Source organism: Pseudopipra pipra, chromosome 2 (assembly GCF_036250125.1).
Source record: "Pseudopipra pipra isolate bDixPip1 chromosome 2, bDixPip1.hap1, whole genome shotgun sequence".
In the NCBI taxonomy this organism is placed as follows: Eukaryota; Metazoa; Chordata; class Aves; order Passeriformes; family Pipridae; genus Pseudopipra; species Pseudopipra pipra.
In genome coordinates, this window is record NC_087550.1 from 61,047,438 (window position 1) to 61,073,230 (window position 25,793).

At 44.4% G+C, this 25,793-nt stretch overlaps 1 protein-coding gene and 2 long non-coding RNA genes across 4 annotated transcripts in view; 2 read left to right on the forward strand and 1 right to left on the reverse strand.

Annotated features, from left to right (window-relative positions):
- Positions 1-4,718: 4,718 nt before the first annotated feature.
- Positions 4,719-11,304, forward strand: LOC135409757 (uncharacterized). 2 transcript variants are annotated; one of them, XR_010428354.1, is made up of 4 exons: positions 4,719-4,898; positions 5,642-5,810; positions 8,842-9,008; positions 11,094-11,304. It is a non-coding gene; the product is annotated as an uncharacterized LOC135409757 (long non-coding RNA). The 2 variants fall into 2 exon arrangements; XR_010428355.1 differs by having other exon boundaries at positions 4,729-4,898; positions 5,642-5,737.
- A 457-nt stretch (positions 11,305-11,761) lies between these two features.
- Positions 11,762-14,394, reverse strand: LOC135409765 (uncharacterized). The gene is made up of 2 exons (XR_010428357.1): positions 14,271-14,394; positions 11,762-12,259 (listed from the first exon to the last, which is right to left on the reverse strand). It is a non-coding gene; the product is annotated as an uncharacterized LOC135409765 (long non-coding RNA).
- A 5,647-nt stretch (positions 14,395-20,041) lies between these two features.
- GTF2F2 (general transcription factor IIF subunit 2) overlaps positions 20,042-25,793 on the forward strand; it is an 87,233-nt gene continuing 81,481 nt past the window's right edge. Inside the window, exons 1-2 of the mRNA XM_064645700.1 lie at positions 20,042-20,221; positions 25,550-25,623. Of these exons, the coding sequence (XP_064501770.1) occupies positions 20,156-20,221; positions 25,550-25,623 (140 nt within the window). The 5' untranslated portion in view covers positions 20,042-20,155. The remainder of the gene's footprint in view (positions 20,222-25,549; positions 25,624-25,793) is intronic.

A 25,793-nucleotide genomic window follows, 5' to 3' on the forward strand; every position in this document is an offset into this window, starting at 1 on the left:
CACTTCATAGGGCTGTAGTCACTTGTCCTTGCACATGTACACCTGGCCAGGGGTTTGACTCTCTTGAAGAGCCTCTCTCCCTGCCTTTGCTAGTACCCGAGCTGCTGCAAAACACTTTGTGTACATCAACAAATACTTTTTGCTACATCTTAAGTTGTGTGAACCCTGGAAGAGCCCTCGCAGCTCTCCCCATCACTGGTCCTGGAACAAGCCAGTTGCAGAGTTTTGTGGCTACTGCTTTGTGTTTCCCAGGATATGCCTTTAGATCTTGTGGGTTTGTACAGGCTTGCCACCCATCAGCTTAGATCAGGAAGGACTTTGTCTGAGCCCAGACAAGATGGGGAGAGGAGAAGCGTTATTACATCAGCCACAGCTCAAGGAAGAGAAGACCCTTTGCTCACTGGAGCTTGATAGACGGGATTATGGTAGAGCAGCAGAACTGTGGCACAATCCTGACCCTGACAGCTGCTCTGGTTGAGTCCTGCAAGCCAGACTTTTGTTCAAACAGCAGAAATTCTGGAGCAGGAGAGCCCCATAGGTACATGTCTGCCTTCCTTACCTTGAGGAGCAGCCCTATTGCTCAGCAGGACCCATTTCTTCATTAGCCATGCCCCTTCCTAAATAAACATCTTGAAGACACTTCTATTTAGTGTCTGGCCAGACAGCCTAGGGGGGCTCACACAGCACTATTGGGCTGGATCCATCCTGGCTGCTTGGCTCATATCTCTGTGGCATCCTACAGTCTACACAGCATAAGTTGGCTTAGGTCCACCATGACTTCTTTTTATTAATTTTTTAAGCATTTAAGTCTCCAAAGTGAGTGTTCTGAATCTGGCTTGGTTTATGTTACAGAGTCATACTGCTTTGGCTTGGAGTCTGGGGCTGAGGAGGGAACTATAAGTCCTCTGAAGACACCTGGGTTGCCTCCCTGGTGAGGATGAAGGGAGACACACGAGTGCATGTGTCCACCCAGCCAATGCTAAAAACGAACCACCTCCCCTCCCCCTTAGCACATCAGTACTGGGGATGGGAGGACATCCCTGGGGGAACCTAGGCCTCCCCTACCAAAGGGACACCCCCAGCTGTGTCCCCCCCATTGGTCCCAGGGAGGTCTCATGGTGCTGCCTTGCCAGTCACCACCCTGAATTGCCACAGCACAAGCTGCCCCACAGAGCCAACCTCCTTCTCTTCCTAATAGTATTAGGAGATGTTGCAGACACAACCATGTAGTATCATAAACTCTGCCTTCAAAGGAAATTCTGGTGTGGCTCCTCTTTCTTGTCCGTGTTGGTTATAAATAAATCAGAAAACTCTGCTGTCCAAACTGCACTGGTTGTACATGTGGTTAGGACATCAAATTTCAAGCCCATTCGGTGCATCTCTGCATGGCTTTCATTTCCATCACTGGCAACATACTTTAATTAATGTTTTCCAGAGGTCACTGTCCCTGGAAGAGGCCAGAAGCCTAAAGGAGCTGGAGAGACGTAAGCATAAAGAAACAAACAGATCCTGTGGCCTGCAGCCCTGGAAGTGGTGTCCTTGTAAGCATTTATTTGCTATTAAGAAGCATACCCTTGGAAGCTGAAGAGGTTTTCTTTTTTTCTGCACACTTGACCAAAAAAAAAAAAAAAGCTCCTGTGACTTAATCATTTCCTTTTGACAAGAAAATGTAGAAAATGTTTGTGAGGGCTTAACACATCTTCCCATAAGCTGCAGTATGACAGTGCAGCTGCAGTGCCAGCTAAAAAGGCTGTTGCAGAACAGGAATATAGTGATTGTAATTCTCCCCAGTCCAGCCTCTAAATGAGATGACAGCCTCTGGGACCACACTCAGGCTGCTGCTGCTCCAGACCTGCAGCTACTTGCAATTCTGTGTAGCGATGTCAAACATTTTCTGTTTGCATATAACATATACGGTATATTCCATGGAATATATGTAGCTCTAATACCGCACAAAGTTAAAAACTATTCCCTAAAGGGTTACTTCAGAAATATAAAAATTTTCACTGTTTTCTCTTCTCTGCAGTTTAGTCTAAAACTTATTTCACATGAGTCTGCAAGACTGCCTTGTAAAGATTGAATTTGAGGTGTCTTGTAAAGCTTTGCAATGTGGCTTCATCTCAAACTTCATTATGGCAGAGCATCGAACATAGGTAGGCTTTCTTTGGGTGATACTTTGCAGAAACTACAACTATCACATTGTTTCTAATTGAGGAAGATAATATATGAAGGATATCCTGCACTACTTTGAAAGTGTTCCTTACAAATACAGCAGAAGGAATTCAAAAATTGAGGATGGCTACCCCTCTATCTGACAGTTAATGGTGGAGCCCTTGGCAGCCCAGCGGACTGTTTGCTTCTGAGCCTTGTGGAATTCCCATCCCCTCCTGGTTCACTCTTTTGATTAACATTACCTTCTAGTGATGGATGATCTTTATCAGGAAACAAGCGTGGCCTTCTTGTGTCTCTGTTCCAACCTGTAGATCTGATTGTACCTCTTTCACATTAGTGCAATCCATACATTTTGTGATGAACCTGTGTCTCCACAAAGCACTCAAGAGCCCAGAGCAAGAAAAGCCTAAGGGAGGGCTTTGAAAGGAAAAATTCTTGCCTTTGGAGTTGTGATGAACTTAAGGGTTCAGATCTGTCCTGCTGTGCTGACAATTGCTTCTTCCTAGAAGGCTGGTCTCCCCACCTGCCAGAGATGCCTGCTGCCCCATTCTCTTCTTCTCTGACATCAGGTTAGCATTGAAGACCATTAATGGTATGTGGACATGTACATTCGCACACAGAGGCAGCTGTCCTTGGACACAGCATCCTGTAGCTGCTTCCTGACCCCCTGCTCTGCTACCCCATAGCTGGTACCTGGACGTGCAAGCCCCTGGCTCGAAGCCCTGCTGCTGCAGTGTTCAGCCCTCTGCGGCTGCTCACCAACCAGTCCAGGATCACGTTTGCTGTGCTCACACACACCCACTCGGACAGAAAAAGCACACCCACTCTGATTTTACCAGACAAAAATAGGTTTTAATGAGAATATAGAACGGATTGGAGTGATCACGTGCAGGCAGGGCTCAGGAGAGCATACTGACCTGCACTTTCTATACTCTTTTTTTTCTGACACTTGCTCCTTTCCAATCCACCTCAATTCCATCCTTTCCCTTCTTCTAATCCATCCCCCAACATCCTGAACTAAGTCCTGTATGTTCCCATAGCTCTCAAAAAACATCCCAAAACATGCTTTTCCCACAACATCTCACAATGAGTCTTGTACACATCATCTTGTTGTAAGTACCTTTAGGTGTTTCTCCATGACCCACAAGAAAGTCACATGCCTGGTCCGCAGGGCCTCACACAGGGTTGTCCACAGAAACAAGAAAGATGATAATAGTGGGAGATCCTGAATGCCATTCATCATTCAGAAGGGGATTCTCATTGTGTAACTTTTGGGAGTTATATATATGTTTGGGAATAGGATCTCCATAACTCCAATAGAGGCTGGTGTTGGAAAAGGAACTAGGCTCCTTGTAAGAAACAATTTTCATAGGACAGGACAGAAGCTGGTTCTTCCCCTCCTGGCCATTCCATACCCCATGTCTGCCATTTACTGTGATTTTGAGTTATATTTGTTGGCATCTTCCTCTTCTGCTTGACTTTCCCCTCTTTCCATTGCACAATACATGATGGAGTTGTGGATGGCACATTGGCCTCATGGACAAGAAGGACAAAACAAGATCAAATGCATGAGCCATATGCTAAGCCCTGGGAACAGAATCCTGTTGCAGCAGTGGGAGGTCTGGTTCCATCTTAGTGGCCATCATGGACAATCGTTGCACAGTGCTTAGGAAGCATGATGGGGAGTGAGGACCCTCCACCTTACACAGAAGCTGAGAGAATTGACATTGAGGCAATGGAAGACTAATGATCCTTTCCACTTTTTAGAGTTTGCTTTTTTCTGTTCAGCTGCTTTGTACCTCTCCTTGAATGTTTGGCTGGACTTAGAGGTACATCTGAGCTCTGTGAAAGCAAGCAAGCCCACTTTCCCACTGCTGCTTCCCAGTGCAGCACACCGTCCCACGCCTAGCGCCCCACAGCACCAGGAGAATGGTGGGTTCCCATCTGGGGAGAAAAGGCATGATGGAAAAACAGCAATTTACAAAAAAGAAACCAGCCTGCTGCTGGTGTGTACAAAGCCCAGAGCCTCACAGAAGCTGTCCAGAAGCCATCAAGGTCTTGCTGCGGTTTCCAAGGCAACTTCCATCTTCCACCACCCAGGTGAGGTTCAGCTTTTATCATCATGCGAGCAGAATATAAATAGTGGGTCTGAGGTGGAAAACAAAATGCACACAAAATGCCATGTGTTACCCCAGTTGCTCTGCTAGTAGTTTCTCACCTTCCACTGTTCCACGTCTGTCCACTGAGGCAAAGTGCCAGGAACAAGGAATCCATCTACTGCAGCTGAACCTCCATGACTCATTTGCTGCCAGAGGGAAGTCAGGTAATTCAAAATTACATTAGGTGGCTTTCCAACTGGAGTTGCGACTCAAGAGCCCAGGGACCTCATTAATGGACAGCTCCTTGATGCCCACAACACATGGATCTGACCTTCCATATGTGCTCACCTGAGAGGATCAACGAGTCCTCCAGCTGGCATTAGCACCAGCTGGGCTTGACTGTTGCCTCAAGGCCATCTCAGGATCTTCCAGGGACATAAAAGAGTGAAGGCCTCTCAGACTTCATCTCCATGGCAACCATGGGAGACATGGACTACTGTCACAGAACCGAGTAGCTCCTCATACATACAGTCACACAGGTCAGTTGCTATTCACCTCTGGACCACCTGTGACAAAAGCAACTGGGTTTTAATTGCCTCTTCAGCATGAGAGAGGAAAATAAGAGAAGTGAGAGGATGCGGTCACAGCCATGTGCCATACTTTAATTCTTTGATGTACTCATTATTGTCCACAAAAAGAGAGTTTCCAAGAGCAAAGAAACCAAGGCCATCGCCAAAGACTTTGGGCAGTTCTTCCTGTCATTATCATGCTGTGCACAGACAGGGAACTCACACCAAAAATGCCAGCTTTCCATAGAGCCCATGGACACACTCCTGGATTGTGATACTGTTGCTTCCCTCCAACACCTTTTCACAACACAGACCTTGCCTCAGAGAGGGATGCAGGTGCCAGACAGAGCCTATTAGGGTAAAATCTAGCACAAGACCGCCAACTCAGTGCTGAGGGTTATAGGGGATGCTCTTGAGGAGGTTTCTGCTCAGTATTGATGCTCTGGCAGGAATAAGTGCATGACCAGGAACCAGAAAGGTACCTAGCAATGACATGTAATGCAAATGTTGCCTGAAAAACTGCCAGCGAGAAGCCCTCTTTTCCAGGTATTTGCAGCTTTTCTGGAATGTTCTGTCAGCTGGCATTACCTATTCCAGGTGTCAGCTCTGAACCACCCACAAGACTCCGCATCGCTTTTCTTTTTCAAGTATTGCAGAGCATAAACTTCGGTAGCACTGTGAATATTAAAGCGTTTCTAGCTCTGTGTTGTTAAGAAGCTTTGGTTTGGAATATGGACTTAAATTTGGGAGAGGCAAATTTGGGAGTCTCACCAGAATCAGGAGTATCTTTTTACTTTTTAGCGAATTGACCCCACCTACAAGTCTTGGACCATCTCGAGTCCCAGATGCTGAGAAGAGATGGGCTGGAGCCCGAGGAGCAGCTCCCTGAGACCTCAGGTGATTCTGTATCCCTAGACAAGGGGGCTGTCTGAGATCTGCTTCCCCAGCCAGGGGCTGCAGCAATGCCGGGGTGAGTGGATCTGTGAGCACTGAGACTGTCCACCCCACAAGATCAGGCTTCTCCATTTATGTGGCTGGGCTGGCCTGCAGGAAGTAGGTGGTCTTGTTCATTCCTGGGATGAAATGATGAATCACCATCAGCTGAGGCAACCAGTGAAATTTCTGTCCCATCCCCATTTGTCAAATTCTGCTCATCAAGGTCCTGGAAAACTGGGTGTGGAAGGAGCTACTCAGTCATCTACCAGTTGGGGATAATTTTCACTAACACTGGGAGATGGGTACAGCTTAACAGATTGATACCTCCTGGGACATGGACAAGTGAATTTGGAACCTCTCATCTGGCTTTAGGCACATAGGAAAAGCAGGGATCCCCACCAGCATCAAAATATCAGTAGCAAATGAGATGAGACATGACGCAGGCAGCTGAGGCATTATCCTATTTTGACTGCTGCACACCCTCAATTAGCAACTGAGCAGTCTTGATTAAAAAGTCATATTAAAAACTCTTCACCAGGAGGAATTCTTGGTTTAGCAGCTAATATGAGACAGCAAAGATCTGCCAAATGATCGGGAGTTTGAAATGCACTAGGCACAACTTTGCAAAGGCAAAAGAAAGCTTCTTTCTCAGCCTGTCAAAAGATACAATCTTCAACTCTTTTTATGAGTCACCTGGGATGAAGTGCTTCCAACAGACAACACTTCTTACAGTGTAGCTGTTCTACCTCTGATCTCCCAGTCCTGATTCTCAAAGAAAATTCTATAAAACATTTTTCAGGTAAATATGGGAGCTGTATTATCTCATCCCTTCCCTGAATACTAACATTTTTGAATAAGTTACCATCCTCCTCTCTGCACCTTTTCCAATAATCAATCTCTCAGTGCTCTACATCATGCTGCTATTATTCTACAGATTACCCGCGTCTCTTTTCCCCTTAGGAGATAACTACCAATATTGTCTTTATATTCCACAGGTGCTGTCAGATGTCTAGCTCAGACACAGGTCTAATTAAACTGAGAACAATTGTTCCCCATGTGCAGTTAGGTTTGAAATTCACCTCACCTTTCCTGAGGAGCGTACATGCCCCAAACCTCATCTGCTTTCTCCAGCTATATTAATTGGCCTCATAAAAGTTATTGCACCTACCTAAAAATCTTTAATTTTAAACCTTTGCCTCTAAGAATACTGCCACACCAAAAGGCCTCATAGACTGCAAATAGAAGGGACAGCATGCAACTGGGCCTGGTTCATAAAAAATAAAGGTGTAACACTATGACATGCTTTACAGAGGATCTTAAATTCTGTTTCACAGGACACGGAGGGGTTTGAGCACAAGTTTAAAATTGGTGTTCATCTTTGACTAGCAACATTGATCTATGGGTACAAACCCCTGTGCAGCTCAGCCTCCTCTTCACTCCTTCAGCCCCTGTCTGGAAGAAACACCTCTTCACTTCTTCATAAGGCTCCTTTCCATAAGGGAAGCAGCATCCAAGATGCCCTTTCACTGATCCTCAGTTTCCCATCTGTAGAGGTAATGGTCTTCCTCTGCCTTGGGAAGACGGGTTCAGGCTTAGCCACTCCAGGCTGCTGTCTCTCCATCCTGCTTATCCATTGCTCCTCATGTTTGCTCCTGACCATGGCCACTCTCTCTCCAGAGAGCCACCTGCACTGCTCTCCCCTAGAGGTTTGTACAGCATCTCACTGTCAACTTACTGCATGAGAAGGACCAATACCTCCCAGGGCAGCTGTATAAGTCTATTGCACATTTCCACAGCAGGAGAGGACTTGAATCTCTTCCCCTTGAAGCCAGGCATCCTGACTGGGCGCTTCAAAGATGGCTTACCCCGTGTTTGCAAAGCCCTCATGCTTTTGTGGCAGCAGCTGCCACAGCAGGTCCCATGGAGAAGGAGTGTTGCTCATGGAAGGCAGCGGGCAGGGTAGAGGCTGAGGGACTCCCCATACTGTGGGCCAAGCCAGTGTTGTCGCACTGCCCCCATGGGAAGCGCTGACTGTGTGGGTCTGGGCTGTGCAAAGAAGCAAGGAGCTCTGGGACCAGCGGGTACCCAGTCTTCAGTGTCACCATGATACGTATTTATCCCGTTTAAAGAACCATCAGAGGAGTAAACTTTGACTGCACCCAAGTTTTTAATAAAGCATGGAGATCAGCTGAGGCTTTTCTTATACTTCTTATATATTTTAAGCATCTCCTCCCTCAGCCTGCTCTGTTAGCTCTGAAGGACTGGGTTTATAGTTCTCTTGCTCTCTCTTACCAGATCTCTAGCAGAATGTCTTTCCTCAGTTGGACCTTTAATTTCCATATATTTATGGCAGTATAGTATCTTTAGGATTTAGCTGAAACTGGTGGGTAGTTTCAAAAGCTACAGAGGGAACGACTGTCAAGTGGAACACACCTACACAGACAGCATGACCCCAGGGGCCTCCCTCCCATAGAAAAACAAGCTAAATGCTATGTAGTCATGACATTCAAGGCTCTATTGCAATGCTGAAACATAGAAATACAGAAATAATGGTGCGTGAGCAGCCTAAATTTTGGCCTCTTTTGTTTGGCTACTTGACTTTGCAATTTTAATGACTCTTTCAAGGAAGCATTTTTATATGCAATGCAGCACTTTGTGAAATGGCACATTAACTTTGATAGACTATGTTTAGGTGGGGGAAGATCCCTTTTAAATTTCTAGTGGTTTTCACCTTATTTGCATTTTTCCCCACACACACTCTTGCCCACTAAGAGTAGATTCTCAAACTCATGCAAAAATACACAGAGGATCAGCAATGCAAAAGCTGTCCACATCTTTGTCCCATGCCACAGATGTTGGGAGGCCGATGAGTCTGATCCTTGCACAGACAGGCCTATTGAACTTGACAGCGCCACTTGTGTGCAGAGAGATGACTCACTTGAGTAGAGGCTGTGGGATCTGCCCCTAGCTGTGGAGACACTTAGCAAATTTGCTATTCTATAGCAAATACTGGCTGTTCAAACAACACTCATATTTCTATTTTCTGTCACTGTTTACAAGTACAGACTAACAACTGTGGAAGAATGGAAATCTGCTACCAGCCAGTGGTCTTCCAGAGCTCTCAAAAGCAGTTGACAGAAGCTACATTATTGGTCAGAATGGACAGTTGCTTTAAATACCTTAAAAAGAGATGTAATTAGCTACCAGAGATATCACATTTCCTAAGAGGAAGGTAAGTATCTGGCACTTTCTCTAGCAGGTTAGAGCAGTAATTATTAGTGTGGAGACTTAGACACTGACTCTTATCTTTGACAGGTTGTCAATGATTTCTGAGACTAGGGAAGTATCATGTTTTCAAAATATCAGCAAATTTTCTAGTGAAGAGCTGCACAGTTATGGGTGTTTAACTGAAGCACCTCTTAATGGCTATCAGATATAATTTGCACTGTCTCTCAGCAGAGGCAATGGATGGTTTAACGTCCAGGCCTTTTGTTCTGTACAGACATATCAGCTAAACACTCATCGGGCCCAAGGGAAATTGCTACCCATTCTTTTTACATTTGCTTCTCTGGGTGTGAAATCTCCTGCTACTCCAACAGCCATTTCAAAGTCCCTCATCAAAACTGTAATGGTGGTTCAATCAGCAATGTTTTACAGGAGAGAAAATCACTTGATCCACAAGTACTCAAAACGGAGTTCATGCCAAACTTACAACTTATCAAAGCATGAGGGCATTTCACATGATCTGCCTTGATCTTCAAAAGCTGAGTTTTATTGAGCAGTCATCTTAATGATTTTGTGTTGTCCACCTTTCTAATATAGCAGTGGGCTCCTTTTTTTAAAGGATTCTGTGTGCCTAGAAAGCCCACGATGAGCTGGCAGGCACAAATGACTTTCTATGTCTGTGTTTTCTTCAGCAAAAGCATGGTTGTATGTCACTGAGATCAGAACAAAAAGACAAGGAAAGCAAGTCACAGAAATTTAATCTCGGGTCTGGTACTCATCTCTCCATATAGTAAGGAAATCCTTAAATATTTCCCTTTTTCAATTTCAACCATCTAGATGTTGAAAAGTATTGCACAGTTGTTAATGTAGTATTAATATTTAAGATTAATGATGACAGAAAAGCCTGTTTGAGCCAAAGGAAAGACTCCAGTCAAATGAGATTTAAGTGGAAGAGAAATCAGACTTCATTATTCCTAGCACGGTCAGAAAGATGTCTTCTCTCTCACCCTAGATGTTCTTCATGTGAACAAAGAAAGTTCAGGTAATGTAACCATCATGCTGTTAGGGAGTTGTTATTGCCTAGCATAACATGCCAGCAAGTGAGGATAAAGTCTATGGCTGACTTCAAGTCATTGCTGTCTCCACTCCTGATCAAAAGGGTTAGGATCTTCAGTGGTAGCCAGGGCCATCAAAGGTGCCGGTGACGCACAGCAGGGACAGCGAAATGAGTGAGAAGCTCAGCTGGGTCCGGAGTTCTTTTTGGTGTTTTTTTATAAGATGGCTGAGTCAGATCAGCAATGATAGCAAATCTATAACAGCAAATCAGTAAATTAGAGGCAGAGGTGCTGAAGGCAGGAAACGTGGTGGTTCATACTGAAGTGTTTCTAAAAGGATTACGTTCCTTTTGTTCTCTAAGAAATAACTAGCTAGTGTGCTAAGCAGACATGAATCAGATCCATGGGGCAAGGCAAGGCAGGCAGAGAGGAAATACTCTTTCTCAAAGAACAGTGTAGAAAAGCAAGACTGGTAATTTGCTGGGGGACTCTGAGCCCCAGACTAAGGACAGGCAAATTAGGCAAATGCTCTGATAATAAGAAACCAAAAGGATAACCTTACATGTGCTTGGTGTAACACTGGTGCTGCAATACAGGAAAGGGTTTTAAGAAGGTGTATGATAAGAATAAGAATATAATGGTAAGGCCCTGAAAAAGCTATAAGAACCAGAAAGGTTATTTGAGTGAGGAAAACTATCCGTGCTAAAAAGAAGGGCCACTAAGTAACACGGTAAAATGAGGCCAAGAGCTTGAATTCGCAGAACAATGATAGCCGCTGTAAGCCAAAGGGTGAAAGGAGGAAAGGTCCTGTGAGCCATAATGGCAGGGAGAAGTAATGGGATTAGGTTTACAAAGCTAGTGAAAATACTGCAGGCTTGGAAGGGAATCTCAGTGCAGACAGAAAAGGCCTATTGTTATTTAAGTTTTTTTCTTCTGGCAACTTTAAGAAAGAGTTTAGCATGCAGCTTTGTTACATAAAGCTTCAGTGACTCAACCTCAGGAGTACATGAAGCAAAGAGTTGACCTGACCATTTCAGGACTCCAGAAATGACACTTGCATGTGAAACAGCGTGTGAGCTTCTGGAGGGAGGCGGACGTATCCTGCAAGCTGCAAGTGCTAATTTGAGGGCTGCTGCTGCCAAATGCTCAATCTCCAGAAGAAATTGTTCTCAGTGATAAGCCTGAGGTTTTCAGCAAGAAGTAGACTGAGGAAATGGCCTCTGATAATAAATAATCCCAGAAACATCATATTTCTTTCTCCCAGCCCCATGTGTCATTTGCCAGAAGATAAAATGAAGCAACATGAGGCCATCAGGGTTGGCTCTGGTCTCTGCCCCTCTCACACTGTTTGACACATGTTCTCATTGGATCTTCTTGTCCTCACTGGTCTTATTTTCTGTTTTCCTTAGTCCTTTTCTGCTTATTTTCCTCCCACTGACTGAAATGCCATTTTTTTCTCTTTTTTTTTTTTTAATGTTTAACTCATAATAATTAACTAGAAGGCAAAATTTCAGACCTTATTTAACCTTATCCATCAACAGAAATCCAGTAAAATGTGATCCAGTTGTAGGTCTGTAACACTTTCTACTCATTCCAGTTTATTAATTTCAATTTACTGGGAAAGCCATTCTTTCTGGTAAAGAGAATGTATTTTGCTCTGGTCTGTAGTAGCACTGTTAGCTTACGAAGTGAGGAGACAAACCACTCTTGCATAATCATATTTATTAGATCATTAGCACTGTTTTAGAGAAGTGCCAACAATCAGCACATAGGGGAAAAAAGAGAGCTGACAGCAAAGGCCATTAGGTGAAAAGGCTTTGGAAAGAACCTGCAGGCAGTACACGGCAGTAATGAAGCAGACCTGTCTGATATCTCCAGTTAATTATACCATTGAGAGCTTGTTGTGAGGCACTGCTGTGGCTGAGCTGCAACCAGGTGCAAGGGTGGGATACCAGGTTGGATGTACCCATAATCTCAAAATTACATACACCTGCCTATGCTTTCAGCTGTGGGCAGCTGCAGGAGGTTGTCAGCCAGTCAGTCCAGCTCCGTGTGACCCCTATAGAGCAGGCTGGCTTGGTTTCCCAACAGAAACGTCTTGTTTTTCTTTAGTAGCCATGTAGATTTGTTCTTCTGGTCACTAATGTTGTTTTTGCTCAGCTTAGTCACACAGCCTTCTCCTAGTCTCATTGGGAAGCTCCCTCTGCAAAACAATAGTCTGTTAGAATATAACAATAACATACTTTGGTGACTGTGCATTGTCTATACCTACATAATAATGGGAATATCAGTGGCATATAATCAAGTTTGTTTAATTATAACACAAGGGAAATAAATCCAATGCAAACAATTTTTTTTGGTAGCTGAGCAGAAAATGCCTTGCTCTTCAACAAGTCATTTGTGCATTCAGCAAGTCCAGGAGACAAATGAATGTAGATACCACTGACCTTTCATGCTGAAGTAGTACGTCACCAGAAAAAAGGCTCAGAAAAAAAAGGTAAAGGAGTGGAGAACTGGAAAACGGGTAGCACTGAGTTCTATATAACATCTACACACCTACAGTGAAAAGGCACTTTAGAAAGCAACAAGTTGCTCAGAGCTCATATTACCTTCGTACAATTACTGAGTTGAAAATGTTGATGCTTTAAAATCTTTCTTGAGAGACACAGGTGAAAAATACTAGATAATACTTTTTTATGCAGAGAGAGGCAAAACGTAGCTTGAGTTAAAGAGATAATGTCAATTTTATGGTCAGTTTTAAAGAAATTATTTTAAATGAGGTTCGACAGGTATCACTTAAATTCTCTGACAAGTGTTTTCTTCCTTTAAAAAAAAATGCAGCTGCATCTTTCAATTCTCTCTTCTTTTTTCTTTCTTTCCTTGATATGGTGAAAATCCAAACAAACTAGAGGCCAAGATGCCTACAGTCAAATTCACTGCACACTGTTAACGTGATGGAAGACATAGTATGGGTGAAACTGTAAGCAAGCTGCAGTGCCACTACCCTGAAAATTAAGTGTTCTCCTATGCATAGCATAGATAAATATGTGTGGCTGTAAACATATAGAAAGAATTAAAAATGATTAATTAATGAAGATTGCCCTGTGTTCAGAACTGGGGGTTTTTGTGTTCTGTTTTCAGGCAGAAGTGCCATGTTTAAGATTTCATACTGCCTAGCATTGTATTGAAATGGGAGCTCTGCCACGATCTTGATGCTTTCGCACCCTCCGCCACAGAACAGCTTGGGGTGAACAAGTCTGTTATTAACGTGTTGCTCAAAAGCAGTTTGAAAACACAATGGCTACAACATATATTTTGGCCTTAAAGAGACACTGAGAATCCTTTGTTGCCTCAGGAAATAGATATGCAGATTGGCCCATGCCCTGTTTTGGGAATAAACAACACAGACTTTCTTTTCTCCTATTCCAAAATAAATGATCATGATCCCCCCAGATGTTTTTTGCCTCTCTGCAGATTATTTCCTCTCTTTTTTCCAGCTTACACAGGCCACCTGCAGTGCAGGCAAGCAAATGATACATCACGGGTGAAGATGGCAAAAGTTTGCCTTCTGCTTACCCTGGTAGTTCAAGCGTTAATGGTAGTTTTGAGATTTAATTCTTGCACCCTTGCATCTTTGCTGGCCGAAAAATCAGATATTCAGGCTATAGGAGAGATCCTCACTGGCCAGCAGAGCTCTGCTGATGCTGTGTGGAACTTGTAATGGAGTAGGACAAGCAGCCCTGTAATAATGTCACTCCATTAGTTTTCCTCTTCCAAAGTGAGTTCCCTGCTCACCTTAATTCGTTAATGAGAAGGTTGGCTGACAGGAATGAAGGAAGTCAGAGCATTAGCTGATGGTAGAATAGTTTTCCTGGCTCAGTGCTCCCAAATCAAAGTCAGCTTCTGCAGGAGCTTCCCTCTGTGCCTGGCAGCAGATCTCAGCTCTAACTCCAGACCCAAATAATTTGACCCTGTGGTCGCCTAGCATAGCTCCTGTGAACACAGCTGAACTGCTGAACTCAGGAATCCTTCAGATGTGGACAGCACTCAGCTCCTCCAGCACCTGGACATGTTAGAAAACTAACCGGGGGTGTTACCTCATCCACAGAGAAGAGGAGAGGTGAAACCAGATTTCTGCAACATCACAGTCTTTTCCTGTGAAATGCCTTCTCAAAACATGAAAACCAAGAGATGAGGAAAGATCACACACCTACCAGGAATCACTTGCAAATGCTAAGGGCTCCCATCAAATATGAAGTGTGTCTCAAGGAGATGGTAATCCTGCAACTTGCTCAGTGATAGCAGCCAGAAAAGGAGATGGGTGGTCCAGCTGTCCCCCAGGAGTGAGAAATCACCAAAGCAAGGTGTTCTAGCTGCATGAATCTAAGTGAACACTTTGGTGTATCTAAGCACAGCATCTGGGCTGTGAGATGGCCAAGCTGCATCTGGTCATAGGAAGGAAGTTGTGGCCTCTGGCTTTTAGGGTGCCCAGTTTTTTGGGCCAGTCAGGTGGCCAGCATGACCTGGGCAGCCTCATTACCCATCCCAAACTCTTCCCATCCCTATGTGTCTCCGGCCACATAAGCATTGTGATGGGATGGAAGCTTGCTGGCCATGTTCCAATGCCTTTCACAGGAAGGGGAGATGTGGCCCAGTGGTGTGGTTTATCTTGCTGGGAGAGCCCATGGCTTGACTCTTGTGGCACATCTGGATTCTGAGTTCCAGAGCAGCAAAGCTGTTGCAGCAGTTCAAGGTAGGAAGAGGCTTTTATGTGTTTCATGTGATTTCACAGGACCATCGTTAGGAGCTGTAGTCCCTCTCCTCTTTGCCTGTGCCAGACACACTTCACCTCCTCATCCACCATGTGGAAAGTAATAAAGACAGGGAGTCTGCAAATGCATTGCTGGCAGAACAGTGAAAAGGAGCCAAAGTCAGCTGTGACTCTGTTTTTCTGTCACTCAGGGCAATATCTTCTCTGTTGTCATGCATGTGGGGAAATTTTGTTCCTCTCGTTTAAATTCCATGCACTATGCCTTCCTTAGAAACTGAAACACAAGTTGGGATCCACCTGCTTGATATAATTCAGTGCTTGTAGTTTAGTGTGATTAGAGTTGATTTGTTTAATCTGGTGTATAAAACTGTTTGTCATCTGCTACTCTATCCAAATTAGAATGCTTGGGGACATCTGCACAGAGTGCAAAACAGATCTCTGTGTTGTATTAGCTTATAATACGTTAATTATTTTGTGCCCTATTTTTTTTTCTTTTCTTTACACCAACTGCTTCACTTCCCCAGGTTTTTCTCTGCACCAGGAAAAATATATTAAAAATGTAGTTTTCATCAAGACCTCTGATGTTTCTAAAACAGCATCATCCCATAGTTTCTTCCTGACAGGCAGGGAATAAGAACTGTGTTGAAGTACTGTGCGCAGTTTTGAGCACCACAAGATAAAAAAGACATTAAGCTATTAGAGCTCATCCAAAGGAGGGTCATGAGGATGGTGAAGAGGTCTGGAGAGGAAGCCATATGAGCAGTGGCTGAGGTCACTTGGTCTGTTCAGACTGGAGGAGACTGAGGGGAGACTTCATTGCGGTCTTCAACATTGTCACAAGGGAAAGCAGAGGGGTAAGTAACAATCTCTTCTCTCTGGTGACCAGTGACAGGACTTGAGGAAACAGCATGAAGCTGAGTTGGAGGAGGTTTAGGTTGGATATTAGGAAAAAGTTTTTCACCCAGAGGGTGGTTGGGCACAGGAAGAGGCTCCTCAAGAAAGTGATCACACCTCCAAGCCTATCTGAGTTCTAGAAGTGTTTGGACAATGCTCTCAGGCACATGGTGTGACCCTTAGGGTGTCCCAATCTGGGCCAGGAGTTGGGCTTTATGATCCTGATGGGTCCCTTCCAACTCAGCATATTCTATGATTCTATGACTCTACGAATCATCTTGCAACTAAAACCAGTGAAGCTGGAGCAAAGGAATCTTGACATCTTCAAGAGCTGTCTTTGTGGAGGTTCCTCTGGTGCTATTAGGGAGGATCAGGAAAAGAAAGCCTCCAGGGGTTGCTGGCCAGCTCTCTACCTGTATATCCAGATCTCCTTTCCTCCAGTGGGAACCGGTGAGTCACAAAGCAGTGACCAGTGTGTGCATGAGTGTTGTCCCTGGTGACATCCTTGGGAAAATAAGGCGAAGAGACTTCCCAGGTGTCCTGCTTTAGTGCTATCTAGCTATAAAGCAGGCTTTCTCCACAGAGGATACAGCTGAATGGTTTGAACACTCTCTCATGGAAAAACCCAGCAGGTTTTTCCCCCCCTAAGAGATTAATTTTATTGCTAAGAAGTGTTTTCAGTGGATCTTCTTTGATGGTGTCCATCACTGACATCTTAGATGGGACCACCAGCTTCCAGAAGCACATCTCCCCTCATTCTTGCCAGTTTTTGAGGAAAGCACGAGTTCCCCTTGGCAAAACTCCTGTCAGCTTCAACAGGACAGCATCAGGCCTTTCGCCTCTTCTGCTGTGCTGGTTTTCACCCAGCACCATCAGAATGCAGTGATTAGCCCGGTCCTAAAAACGATAAAGAGAAACTTTGTGCAATGCTGACGATGTTGCAGACTCTTTATCTCACCTCACTGGACAAGGGGAAAAAAAAGAGAGAAAGGTTGTGCAAGTCTGAATTTGGCCACCTCTCTCCTCAGGCATAACATCTGTTTCAATGCCTGCAAGAAGAAAATGGTTGATTAACTCACAGCTCTGCTGCTCAGCAGCTGGCCCCTGGATCCTCCTCCATGGCACTAAATGTGTCCCTGGCAAACAGAAGGTTGAGATTTTAAATGATGAATTAATGAAAATGCACTCTTTTCCTGCTTGTTGTCCCTTCAAATTCAGTTTCCATGGAAACAGGTATGGAAAGGCTGCCTGGAGGGAGCCAGGAGAGATCTCTGTCTGGCCGCCTTCCCCTCTGGGTTGCCAGCTGAGCCACCCCCATTTGCCAGGCTTTTACAGAGGTTTTTACTATTGTCTTTTCTGCCTGGAATATGAATGATGACTCCTCACTGATTCCTTCTCCAAGGAGTCTGAGGTGGTCAGCTGTGCTCCTGTCACCTGCCACTGAGCTGCTTACAAGTGGAGCTCCTCTTCTTCCACGGCCCATCTGGTGGAGCACAGGCTCATCTGTACTCCGTGACTCCACTTTGCTGTAAATGTCACTCCTGTTAGAAACATCCACTGCACTCTTTTTTCTTTTTGAAAAGTGGTGGCGGGTGTGATCTGAGCACACAGATTGAGCTGGGAGTGGTGGCAGAGGGACAACTTTGTTGTTAATTCAGTGTTTTTCCTGGGGGAATATTTGAGATCCCACCTGGGGTACTGCATCGAGCTCTGGGGTTCCCAGCACAAGGCAGACACAGACCTGTTGGAGCTGGTCCAGAGAAGGATGCTAAAATGGTTAGAGGGCTGGAGCACCTCCTCTATGAAGACAGGCTGAGGGAGCTGGGGGCCTGGAGAAGCTTTAGGGAGACCTTATTGTGACCTTTCAGTACATAAAAGGGGCCTACAAGAAAGATGGAGAAACTTTTTACCCAGGGCCTGTAGTGAAAGAACAAGGTGCAAAAAGGGTAAGTTTAGAAATGTTTTAAAATGAGGGTAGTCAGACTTTGGAACAAGTTGTCCAAAGAAGCTGTGGATGCCCCATCCCTAGAAATGTTCAAGGCCAGGTTGGATGGAGCCCTGAGCAACCTGGTCTAGTGAAAGGTTTCCCTGTGCAGGGCAAGGGATTTTGAACTAAATGATCTTTAAGGTTGCTTCTAACTCAAACTATTCTATGATTCTATGAGTAGAACCCAAAGCAAACTGCAAAATGATGGTGTTTGTCTGTGCAGATCCATCCTTTTTTTAGGTGAACAAAACCTAAGGGTCTTAGATCTACAATATTTGGAAGTGGCACAGTCCTAGGAATCGTGGCTGGTTTTACAATTGTTGAGATGCATCTGCTTCCATTTTTGTTAGCATTTAAGGAGATGATCTGGTATGTCTGTGAAAGGTTGTCTTAATGAAATCTGAATTTCTAGTGAAAGCTGACTAATAATATTAAGCTCAACCCACCCACCCAGGTGAGTTCTGCAGACAAATACAGTTCCAATGTAAAAGCAAAAGTAATTTTTAATTTTAATTAATCTTAATCAGAATAGTTCAATGTTAGCTGTTATTTCTTCAGATATACATAAAAGCATTGCCCTCCTTGGTTACCTAGATGCTTGCCTATAAATAGAAAGGCAGACAATCATATCTGAGATGTAATACTGAGATAATTTTCTGCAAGCTAGATGAGCAATTTCTTGCATATTGTACCAGAAGAACTCTCTGCTTGCTGCTGGTACAGCCTCAGATGGAGTACAATCTTCATATTGAGCAATCAGACTTCAAGGAGGATGTAAACCTGTACTGGGGGGGAATTCAGAGAGCAATGGGCATGACCAGAGGTCTAGAAAATATGACCTATGAGGCAGAGCTGAACAAACTGGGGTTATTTACTATAAGTGGAGGCAAACCAAAGGGAAATATCTCAGTGAAGGGATAAAGTAAAACTGCAGAGAGGAAGGCAATAAAATGCTTTCTATGCCATAGAATCACGAGATCATAGAGTGGTTTTGGTTGGAAGGGACCTTAAAGATCATCTAGTTCCAACCTCTCTGACATGGGAAGGGATGCCACCCACTAGACCAAGTTGCTCAGAACCCCGTCCAACCTGGCCTTGAACACTGTCAGGGATGGGGCATCCACAGCTTCTCTGGGCAACCTGAGGACCAACCAAGGTCCCTGCCTTTCTTGTGTACACAATGGATAGAAGAGAAATAACAAGTTCAAATTGCAAAGAGGAAAACTTCCCCATGCATAGGGACAGTCATAAAGTAAGGACTTAGAGAGGTTTTTCTAAGCCAAATACGCCCCACCTCAAAGCAGGATGGGTAAGCACTTGCTCTCTCCTGATACAGAACATTTTCAGTGTTCAAGACACTATCCCACCTTCAAACACCCTGTTCCAACACTACCCCATGAGTTCCCTTTGTGGAAAGCTAAGCTTAATTCTTTACTTTTTATCCATGGAAAGCAATTCACCAACTGTGTTTTCCTCACTTTTGTGACCTTTGGGCACACTATGATGCTCTGACCCCTTTCCTGGGAGCTGGTCCTCTACCGGCCATTTCCCTTTCACACAGAAGAGGACTGTCATGGCGATGCCTCCTCTCTCCAGGCTGCTCCTCCAGTTCCCCTAGATCATTTTGCACGCTGCTGTCGTTCTTCAGTGTGCTTGGATAACTTATCCTGTACAGGGAGAGAATAACTTCCCACTCTACCCTGCACTGGTGTAGCCTCATCTTTAATCTGGGTGGAGTTTTGGGCACCACAAGATAACGGTATAAAGCTACTCAAGAGTGTCCAAAGGAGGGCTACTGAGGTGGTGGAGGGCCTAGAGGGGAAGCTGTATAAGGAGCAGCTGAGGTCACTTGGTGTTTTCAGCCTGGAGGAGACTGAGGGGAGACCTCATTGCAGTCTACAACTTCCTCATGAGAGGAAGTAGAGGGGCAGGCACTGATCTCTGTGGTGAGCTCTAATAGGACTGGAAGGAATGGCCTGAAGCTGAGTTAGTGGAGATTTAGGTTGGATACTGGGACAAGGGTTTTCAGCCAGAAGGTGGCTGGGCACTGGAACAGGCTCCCCAGGGAAGTGGTCACAGCACCAAGCCTCACAGAGTTCAAGAAGTGTTTGGACAACACTCTCAGGCACATGGTGGGATTCTTGGGGATGTCCTGTGCAGGGCCAGGAGTTGGACTCGATGATCCTTGTGGGTCCCTACCAACTCAGAATATTCTGTGGTTGCGTGATTCTGCAACTTTCTGCGGCCGCCACCGGAACCGGCCCCTCCTCGCGGCCCCGCCAGGGCGGGGACTCGAACCCGTGGCCCTGACGGACACAGCGAGGGCCCGCCCCGCCGCGCAGTGCGAGAGGAGGTTTGTCCGCCGCGGGCCGCCGTATGCCGGGTGTGCTCTGCTGCCGCCTCCCTCGCTGCCGGATCGGCCCGCGCTGTGCCCGCCCGGCCCCGCCATGAGCGACAGGGCCGAGCTAGACCTCACCGGCGCCAAGCAGAACACGGGCATGTGGCTGGTGAAGGTGAGGAGCCGCCGGCGCGCCCGCGGGCCCGGCCCAGCGCGGCCTGTGACGGCCGGGCCCCTCCGCTCGTCCCCGCCCCGCTGTGCCCGGGGTGGCTGCCGGCGGGTCCCGCAGCCTCAGGCCGGGGCTGCCCGCGTCAGGCTTGCCCTGTGCCCCGGGGCAGCCGCCCCCCCCGGTGCCTCTTCTCGAGGACAGCGCGGGACTGGGCCCGGATACTTGCTGAGTGAAGGAAGCACCGCAGGGAAGGCTGGGTACCGGGGGCCGTCGTAGAATCGTGGAATGTGAAAGGGTCGGGATGGGCTTTAACGGTTATCTGGCCCAACCTCTCCCCAACCCAACCTGTGCCAGTGTGTCACCACCGTCACAGTAAAAAATCTCGTCCTTGTCCTTGGCTGGTGCTTTGTTACAAGTAACAAACATGACAGCGTAACTTCATTTCCCCAAAACTCTGAGGCTTGAGGAGAGTTTGAGTGCGCCCAAAAAAACCCCACAAAAAAACCCAAAAAACCCAAAAACCAGTAAGGAAAGTGAATGTCAGTATCTTGTCACTACAGCTCCCTTTGGTGCTGGAGAAGTACAGCTGTAGTGAAGGGGCTATGAAAAGATACTGAGATCATCAAATCAAACCTGTCTGATGCAGGGCCACACTTATGTCTGGCGCTTCCTCTCCTTCCTCCTTTAGGAACAGGTTCAGACCATCCACTTCAAAGAACCTGTGGGGACAGGGTGGTACCCAAATACTGGTCCTGGGTGGTGAGGGACGCGTGACATCATCATACTTCAGCTACCAAAACATCTTATTATGGCCCTTATAAATGATGGGGAATTTCAGACTTGATTTGCTGTGCAGAATTTTTGGTGGGCAGATCGCTGCCTCTGTCTCCCTCTTTTGTAATGACACTGGAGTCTCTGGTGTGTCTTGCACTGCCACCCGAGTGTCATGAAACCACAATAAATACTGCATAGTGCTATAATTGTAATAGCTATCCAAGGCAGTATCAAGGAAAGCCGACAGGAGAAAGCTGCAGAAGTATATCATGATACACCAAGTGACAGGATGATAAAATGGCAGATAGAGTTGAAAAATCTAATCCGACGTGCAGACAGAAACGTTATCCTAGTTATACATACACAGCAGTTTGGTCTCTGCTGGTTGTTGTCATTCAAGAAGAAATTTAGGTTTTCAGTATATGTGGGTAACTCTAGGAATGTCATGTCAGATGAGCAGAGTCAACATTGGACGTGATTACAAAAGATACAGAAAACAAAAGAAAAAATATTATTGCACCATCATGTTGCCTCTATTTGGAATGCTCTATGTATTTGTGGTCTCATCCTCCCCACTGTGGAAAGTGTACAGTGACCTAGAAACAGTACAGAGGAGAGTACCAGGGATTGTCTTGGGAACAAGGAATGATGGCTATGGAGGGAGCTCCTAAGTATGTTATTACCTTTCAGGTTGGCAAGAGGACTAGTTTGGAGATCTTATAGAGATCTGAAGTAATAAATAATGTCATGTGTGAACAAGGAAGAAGTGAATAGGCAAAAATGAATAGGAAAGAGTCATTTTGAACACAAGAATTAGAGGTGTGTCAGATTAATTCAACTGTTGCGGCTTGGAGCAAACAAAGCAGGTACCATTTTGCACAATATCTAGTTAAATTTTGGAACTTGTTGCAATAAGAAGTTGTGAATTTCAAAATTGCAGAAGCTCAAACACCATTAATCAAGTTCAGGCAAGAAAATTGAATTGAGGGATTAAAAATAAATATGCTGCCGTAACGCAGGTCTGCTAAAACATCCTAGAAATTAGAAGAGCATGCTGGGGAAATATCTTTTCTTTGTATTTTCTCCTGTTTTTCCTGAAATGTTGGCTGCATTTGGAGACAGGACACTAAACTTGCTTGTCCTCTAGTCTGATACAGTTTGGTGTTTCTTAAAGCAAGCCAGGAATTTTCAGGCACATGCCTGCTTACAGTTAGTGCCACTCTGTGAGTAGAGAGCGCTGCCTGGTTTAATGAGAAAATGGGACTAAAATGAACACTTAAAGATTACTCTTCCAAGTAAGGGTTAATGTAATCCTTCGTGTATGTGTTCTGAGCTTATCATTTGTCTGTCTTCTTGTATAATAATGATAATAAAAAAATATTAAAATGTTGTTAACACTGATGGACCATAACAAGGGACATGCACGATTTTATCCTTTGATTTCCTTCAGACTTGAACTTCGAAACAATCATCCTTGTTCGTACGACTTCTAAAACACTCAGAGTCACAGTACAGGTACTGTCTTCACTAGCTGGGATAATGAGGCTGAATTTATTCTTCCTTTGAGGGAGGGAGCAGTCAGTTCTGATGGAATAAAAAACCTGACATTTGATTTCCTTTTAGCATGCATTCTGCTACCATGGGAATTATTCCAGGGAGACTACTTAACAGGCAATAAAAATGCATTGATGAGTGTTTTAGAAACATGAGCAGTAAAAGGAGGTACCATAGAGTGAGTTGCTTTAGTACAAGTCCAGAAAGCAGCTGTATTTTTTTCTGTGTTTCCAGTGAAAGCTAATATAGACAAATACTATAAGAACTTTTAGTTATGTACTTGTGGTAAAGTGAAGCCCATTTAGTGTTAGCCGGTAGAATTGTCAATTTTTTATTCCCTGTGTGTTGGTCAGGTTTTTTTTATTTAATATGCTGCACTTATCTATAGTTAGAAAGATGATATCTTGATGTAATTATTTTTGTATGTTCAAAGGAAAATTAAAACATAGAACCTGACAGCAGCCTTACTCAGTTTCTGATGTACACACTGCATATGGATTGCTATATAGAGAAAGAGCTAATTTAGTTTCTTACAGAAAAGTGGAAGTAGTTTGTTATAGGTAGGGGCTACTTTTGTGTTTTCTCTTGAAGGTGGATAGGAAGCTGTGAATAAGCTGAAAGATGTGTGAAGCAGCAGCCCTCATGTCATACACTATCTGCAGGGTGCATTGTGTACTGGAGCCTGAGCATGTTTGTGTAGCAAGAGGAAAGCAGCAGTGTGAAGAGGTCTTGAAGTGATGCTCCTTAGTACGTCACATTTGTTCTAGTGATTAAAGTGTATATTTTTTTCGAGAGAAGAGTATTCTTACCAACAAACCTCAGAATAAAGGCCTCGTCTTGAAAACGTTCAGTAGCCTTAATCCTGTTGTGGGATCTTTGAAAATTCTGCTCTGTAAAAGCAGGTTGCTCTTGTTTTCCATATGCTCTTTCAGGAAGTGTTAAGAGTTTGAAAACTGACTCTTCTCCATAAGTTAAACTTTTATTATGCTGAAGTTAGAAAAAAGGGGCAAAATAAGATGTCTACAGTGTGTAAGACTTTATTTAATCTTTCCTGTAATTGTTTATGACATTAGTGTGGTATTCCAGAGTTTATTATGTGGTTTTGTGAGTACTATCTGATTTTATCTGAAGTATCTGTGGATAGCTAGAAGTAATCCTTTGATCACAGTCCTTCATAACCCTTTGTCTTTCTCTGCATAGCCCTTGATTGCAGGTAGGCCAGCAGAAAGATGATTAAATGCACTCTTTGAGGCTCTTTCCCTTGCAACTGAAAAAAGCATGATTGATCTGCCACCTCTTAATCTGAATAAATTTCCTGTCTGAATATATTACATAGCAAGTCAGTGATTTTAACAGCATGACTGTCCTTTACTCCTTGTGCACTCACACTGAATGTGCGTCTGCCTTATTACCTGGCAGTATAACTTAAATACACGTTAGGTGCAAGTACATAATAATATTTCTATTGAGTCAGCTGGAGCACATGTCATAGCATTTGTCTTGGCCTTAGAAAGAGAATTATATGTGATCTGGTATGGAATCTGCTGTAGGAAATTACTACTTTGAAAACTGTGGAAAAATATATATTAATAGATGGTGCCAGTTCATGGCTCTCTATTGTGCTTTTGTGGTCTTTTCTGACCCACTGTCTGAACTTTATGGGAACCTGGACTGACATTCAGTTAGTCTGAACAGCTGGAGGACATCTGGATTTTCTAGGTATTCCACAGTAGTTTATGGAGTGCTGTGAGTCTAAAGGAAAGTGCTAAACACCAGTTCCAGGATATCTTCTGGAGTTTTTGAAGAACAGGTAAATGCAAAGTTAGTGTTAAATTAATTTGAGCTTTAGGAAGTTAGCAGGTTTCTTTTTGTCAACAAGTTCTTGGACCATCATCTTTGCCTTCTCAGCTCTGTAGTGAAACTTGGCTTAGTTTTATTCTATGCAAAGTCAGACTTCAAAGTGCTTCTTTACTGCTTGAAACAGAAAATGCCACAGGCATAGCTTAGTGTGTTTCTCATTGGCTGTGCCTCACACCATTTTTCTACGTAAGCACAGATGTTTTCAGTAGCTATGGACTGTGTGAGCCACAATAAGCTTTGCTGTACAGTAAAGAACATTGCTGCAAAGTTCTGAAGAGCACGCTGCTTCCCAGAGGCCTTTATTGTCCATTATGAGCCCAGGTCAATCGATTCTGCAGATATCAAAATCTTTGTAACTGAAGGAATTTGTGTGTAGGTGAGTTAACATCACTGGAACAGCTTTTAATTCTTGGATGTGTCACGTTAAGCAGGCCTCCTTATTCCTGTCCCTGCACTGACCTCTGATTTGTGCAGCTGTTTGGGAAAATGGGTTGGGAAGCTCATTTGGTTGTTCCACCCACTAAATACAAAATCAGCACAGCTAAAACATGGAAGTCCCCCACGTCTCCCAGCCAGATTGATCTGTTTTCTATATAATGACCAACTGCACAAAGACTTTTCCCCATACAGTGGAGGTGTGGGAATGAGTGATGGGAGGCAGATTTGCCTCAGGTAGTTCTGCTGTTGGCAAAATGGGCATCTCGTAGAGATGAGGTTTGGATGAGGTTTCCAAACTCTAAGCCTTCCCTTCAGAGACACCTTTTGGTCTCTGACTTGTAATTCTCTATATTCTCATCACTGTGATTGTTTGGTTCATGTTTTTTTTTTTTTCTGGAGAGAGGCTAGTGAAACACTGGCAGAGGTTGCCCAGAGAAGCTGTGGAAACATTCAAGATCAGGTTGGACGAGGCTTTAAGCAGCCTGATCTGGTTGCAGGTGTCCCTGCTCATTGCAGGAAGATTGGGCTTAGATGACTGTTGAGGCCCCTTCCAACCCAAACCATTCTATGACTCTATATTATCTACTACGTTTACCTCATACTGTGTTCTGAAGTGGTCAGGGTAAAAGCATTTGAAGAATATACACATACACAGTTAATACAGAATTTTAAAATCTACTTTTTGTCAAATCTGTCTTCTTTGATTAGGTCCCCAAATACCTGTCACAACAGTGGAATAAAGCTTCAGGAAGAGGTGAAGTGGGAAAACTAAGGATTGTCAAGTAAGCCTTTATTATACCTTTACTGGTTTCATTTCTTAGGAGAAGTTACCTGCAGTAAAATAGTTGCAGCTATTGTAATACATAATCCAGTTTCTTGCCAACAATGTACATATTTCTGTGATACCTGAATGGTACTTGCTCGTATATGATTAGGAATATAAATTGTACAA